Source organism: Microtus ochrogaster, chromosome 1 (assembly GCF_000317375.1).
Source record: "Microtus ochrogaster isolate Prairie Vole_2 chromosome 1, MicOch1.0, whole genome shotgun sequence".
NCBI classification, from domain to species: Eukaryota; Metazoa; Chordata; class Mammalia; order Rodentia; family Cricetidae; genus Microtus; species Microtus ochrogaster.
In genome coordinates this window covers 22092360-22097580 of record NC_022009.1, presented here as the reverse complement: position 1 = coordinate 22097580, position 5221 = coordinate 22092360, and the positions used below count along the sequence as shown (strand labels likewise).

Sequence of the window (5221 nt, the reverse complement as noted above, 5' to 3'; positions counted from 1 at the left end):
CATCAGACGATACATACCAGACATCACAGACGACACATACCAGGTCGGGAGTTCAATACTACTCTCCGTACAATCATCAGACGATACATACCAGGTCGGGAGTTCAATACTACTCTCCGTACAATCATCGCTCTATCTGTGCAGGAGCCTCACAAGACTTCTGTAGGAAATAAATCCTGTAATTATAAAAAAATCATTAGATATGAAGTATTTAATTAAAAAAATTTTTAACTCTTGAGTTCAAAGTCAGCCTAGTCCATAAAGCACGTTCCAGGATAGCTAGGGCTGTTACACAGAGAAACTCCGTCTTGGAAAACCAAGGAAGGAAAAATCTAAAACTCCATTTGTGCTTCTGAATGGAGAGAAAAGTCATATTTAGAATCTAAAAAGTGCTAGAGAGATTGCTCAGTGGTTTCCAGCACCCACAGGGCAGCTCACAACACCAGTGCTGGGGATCTGTCACCCTCTTCTCTCTTAGGCACTCCATGCATGTGGTGTACAGACATACACAAAGGCAAAACACCAATACCCATGAACTAAAAAGAGCAGAATCTAAAAAACCATATAATACTTTCCTGTCAGTTTGCTTCCTAATGTAAACATATGGAGAAAATAGTAACTAAGTCCAATTAGAATTCTTAGCTAATAGGATCAAGTTCATCATGTGTCATGGATAATTCTGAGACATTTGTCTTCACACCGTCAGGATTAAGCATTCTACTAAGGCTTGATTAAAAACAAACATACAACAATAGCCCCAATTCACGTTCCTCCAGAATCAGGCAGTTAGTCAAGCTATAAATGAAAAACACTAGTCGAGGACTAGAAAAACAACTCAGCAGTAAAGCACTTGTCCAACATGTACAACCAGGATGGGATCCCAAATATCAGAAAACAGACTAAAAACTTAACCGCTTGGCCAGCAAGATGCCTCCATGTACCGGAAAAGGCTCCTGATGCCAAGCTTACTGACCTGAGTTTATCTCCAGGACCCACATGACTTCCAGAAGTTACCCTTTGATCTCCACGTGTGCCGTGGCCGTGGCATACACACAGCACTGACACCCACACAAAATAAATTTTAAAAAATTTAAACTGTTTAGCTGGACATAATGGCGCACAACTTTAATCCCAGTACTCGGGAGGCAGAGGCAGGTGAATCTCTGGATTTCGAGACCAGCCTGGTCTACAGAGTGAGTTCTGTAGGCAAGACAGCCAAGGCTACACAGAGAAACTCTGTCTCAAAAAGCCAACAACAACAACAACAAAACTCTCTTCAACTGTAATACAACCAATTTTTCAAAGGTTCTTTCGTGTTTGTGTTCTGAGTGTGTATGCCAGGGTGCCCCAGAGACCCACCTTCTCAGTGACAGAATTACTAACAAGCTTTCTTTTTCTCGGGGGTTTGAGCTTATTTTGTTGTTTTACATTCTTGTTTTGGTGGGAGTGGGGCATGTATACTGTGGTGTACATGTGGTGGTTCACGTATACTCTGGTGTACACATATACTGTGGTGTGCATGTAATGGTTCACGTATACTCTGGTGTACACATATACTGTGGTGTGCATGTGATGGTTCACGTATACTCTGGTGTACACATATACTGTGGTGTGCATGTGATGGAGCATGTATTCTGTGGTGTACATGTATGTGGTGGTTAATGACCATCTGCAAGAGTCAGTTCTCTTCTTCCACCAGTGTGTGAGGACTGGAGAGATGGCTCGACTGTGAAGAGCACTTGCTGCTCTTGCACAGGACATGGGTTCCCTTAACACCCACACAATGCCTCACAACTATTTCTAACTCCAGTTCCAGAGCACCCAGTACCCTCTTCTGGCTCCCTGGGCACCAGACATGCACTTGATGCACATGCATATGGCAAACACTCATACATAAAATACATGTTAAAAAATGACATGTTTAGGACTGGAGATACAGCTTAGTGGTAGAGCACTTGCCTGGCATGTATGAGGTCCTAGGCTTGAAACCTAGGACCCAAAGGGAAAAAAACTAAATGTCTGGTGTTGGTAACATTCAGTAAGGTCAGATGATGAATGCAGAAACACATCCTACTCCTTTAAACTCTCTAATGTGCATACTGATAATCTCACTAGTGATGGCAGAAATGGCTAGCTGATCTCAAACTCATTCTTCCTTTGGGATACTCTTCATCAGAATAAAATACTTTCCGGCTTTCCTTTAAAGCAAATCCCATTATCATCCTGTTTCACTCAAATATCCTTCAGTTAAGTTTCTGTACAACATAAATACTGTGCCATTAGTGACAGAATCAGCAGCACAGGCAGCCTCTTGCCCCTAACATCCAGTGCTCAAACAGCCCAGACACTGGCAGCTGATGGTCAGCGTCAGGACTCAGGTTCAGACACTACATTCAGGGCTCTCTTTCCTTTCTATTTCATACCGTTGCTTTGTTTTGTCACTTTTGTCTGTAAAGTCCTGACTTTTTCTTCTATTTTCTTCTCCTATTTGAGAGTGATAGGTAGATTAGGTAGATTTAGAGGATAATGAGATTCAATTTCTCTTTCTCCACCCCACCCCCTACTAGGGATCCTGGCATGCAGGAGGCTAGATTCTTGGGGGGGGGGGCAGGAATCTTTTGTTGTTTTGTTTTGTTTTTTTAAATATTTTTTTTTATTGTTTATTGGTGTGAAGGTGTCAGATACCCTGCAACTGGATATTCATACAGTTGTGAGCTGCCATGTGGGTGCTGGGAATTGAACCCAGGTCCTCTGGAAGAGCAGTCAGTACTCTTAACCACTGAGCCATCTCTCCAGCCCCTGTTGTTTTGTTTTCCGAGACAGGGTTTCTCTGTAGCTTTGGAGCCTGTCCTGGAACTCACTCTGTAGATCAGGTTGGCCTTGAACTCACAGAGATCCACCTGCTTCTGCCTCCCAAGTGCTGGGATTAAAGGTGTGCGCCACTGCCCAGCATAGGACAGGAATCTATGCGGTGCTGTCTATCTTATTTCACCATGTCATTTAGTCCGTGGGAGACTTTTCTTTTTGAGATGGGGCTGCTGGATGTTCACATTCCCGAGTTGGAGTTCAGGGTTTCCCTGGCCTTGTCTTAACTGGCTGTGACTACAAGTACATTTTATCACATCCTGCCGGACACATTTCCTATGGAACTGCCATGTATAGAAGTCACATAAAAATTAAAAGGCGAGTTTATACCAGTGCAGTTGGTCAGACTGTCCTGTGGTTATTAATTGTACTGTGATGGCTGAATTTTCAAAGGACCAGTTCCAATTGCCTCAGTCTCTTCCTGTGGCTGTGAGGAAATACCCTGACAGAGGCAACTTCAGGGAGAACAGGTTTGTTCTGGCTCACGGTTCAAGGGTGCAGTCCATCGTGGAGAAGTCACAGCAGGTGATGGAGGCAGGGTCACAAGACACCCCAAGAACCAGAGCCAGTGGATGCTGGTGTCCAACTAGCTTTGTTCTTTTTATTCAATCCAGGACCCAACCAGAAGAAACAGTGCCAATCTGAGGGTGAGTCGACCTCCCTCAACTAACCTAAAGTCAAGCTAAGTCCTCGCAGGTGTGCCCTGAAGCTTGTCTCCTCAGTGGTTCTGATCCCGACGATCAGTGTTAACCGTCAGACAGTGAAGTTTCGTATTTGTTTACTTTCAGCCTTGTTTTATTTCCCTAAAATAATAGAGCCAACAGTGATGCCTACCACTTGTGATCCCAAGAAGGTAGAGGCCAGGGAACTGAGTTCAAAGTCAGCCTCAGCTACATAACAAAATTCCAGGCCAGCCTGGGCTACAAGAGACTTTGTCTCAAAAAAACAACATAATATAGCTAACAGGGTACTATATGCCTATAATACCAGAACTCCAGAGGCTGAGGCCTGAGGATCTCAAGTTGAAGGCCACCTAGATTACAGGAGAGATCCTATCTACAAAAGAAAAATCTATGGCTTGACTACACACGTAGCTCAGTGGTGAAGCTCCCCGAAGACAAGCAAAGCATTCAAAGACATGACCATGATGTGACAGGCCTGCATAAACACGGCTCGTCATCACGACAGGTGCCACTGCGGGTCCTTCTGCTTTCAATCAGAAATCTTCACCCGCCAAATATAACTGATTAGTGAAGGACAGCCAAACTCTCGACAGCGTAACAATCAACCTTGATATACTCACAAAATTTCCACCTAGAATGCGACAGGCCAAATTCAAGATGAGAAGGGCAGTGGGGAAGAGCCATGGCAGAGCCGGTGGAGGTGGGTGGGGGTAAGCCTCAGCAATCCCATTTGCCTGTTAAATTAAGTGGGTTTGTAACTGGTGTTACTGTTCTAAAATAATACCACCGAAAGATCTGCTTAGTCATAGAAAAAAACCCTCTTGAGCGCCCATGTAAGGAGAAGCTCACTGAGCAGAGAACATGTTGTTTCTAGCCAGGTGGGACCTCTTGGTTTAGTTCCTAATGTTTTCAGGTGCCCCAAAACTGGGTGAGTGAGTTTTGCTTCCCCTAAGCATGATATAGTATAGTGTACATTTGTAATCCTGGTTATTGGGCAGAACTGGGATGGCAAGTTCAAGGCCAGTCTGAGCAAATTCGTGAGAACCTGTCTCAAAATAAAAATGAAAAACGAACTGGAGATAACAGTCCAGTAGTAAAAAACAAAAAACAAAAAAAACCCATTTGTTTAGCATGCATGGGGGTGGGTGTCCTGGATTCAATCCCCAGTAGAGAAAAAAATGAATTATTAATTGGTTTGCTTAAATTCAACTTCCTCCTCAAACACCACCAAGATGAAGTTTAAAATGTCTCCTCTTCCCAGAAGTTGGGGGGGGGGGGCTGAATGACTTGTCCACGGTCGCACAACTTGGCACTCACACTTGAAGCCATTCTAACACACCATTTCACAACAAGAGCTTCCTAACGCGATGCTGCGGAATCTAATCCAGGCCCAACACCTTTTTATAAAAGACGCCTTGGGTTCAGCTGTATCTTGTCCGACCATTCTGCCCCAGAGGATTCGGCTGGCCTTTCCTCTGCCCTCTCTGCCATCATGTTAGATTCCTACATGGTTCTTCCTTCCCTGGGAAACCCAACCTTCCTCTGTAGCTCCTACTACCAACCACTTTCATAGAAACTGACCAGAGCCGGGCGGTGGTGGCGCACGCCTTTAATCCCAGCACTCGGGAGGCAGAGGCAGGCGGATCTCTGTGAGTTCGAGACCAGCCTGGTCT

At 44.5% G+C, this 5221-nt stretch overlaps 1 protein-coding gene across 5 annotated transcripts in view; it reads right to left on the bottom strand.

The window, feature by feature from the left end:
* Ptgr2 (prostaglandin reductase 2) overlaps positions 1-5221 on the bottom strand; it is a 24315-nt gene that overhangs the window by 18550 nt on the left and 544 nt on the right. For 2 of the 5 annotated variants that reach the window (XM_005343330.2, XM_013346822.2), the window contains exon 2: positions 92-176. In XM_005343330.2, coding sequence (XP_005343387.1) covers positions 92-128 — 37 coding nt within the window. In that variant the 5' untranslated portion in view covers positions 129-176. The other 3 variants (XM_026780056.1, XM_005343329.1, XM_005343331.2) reach the window with 3 other exon arrangements.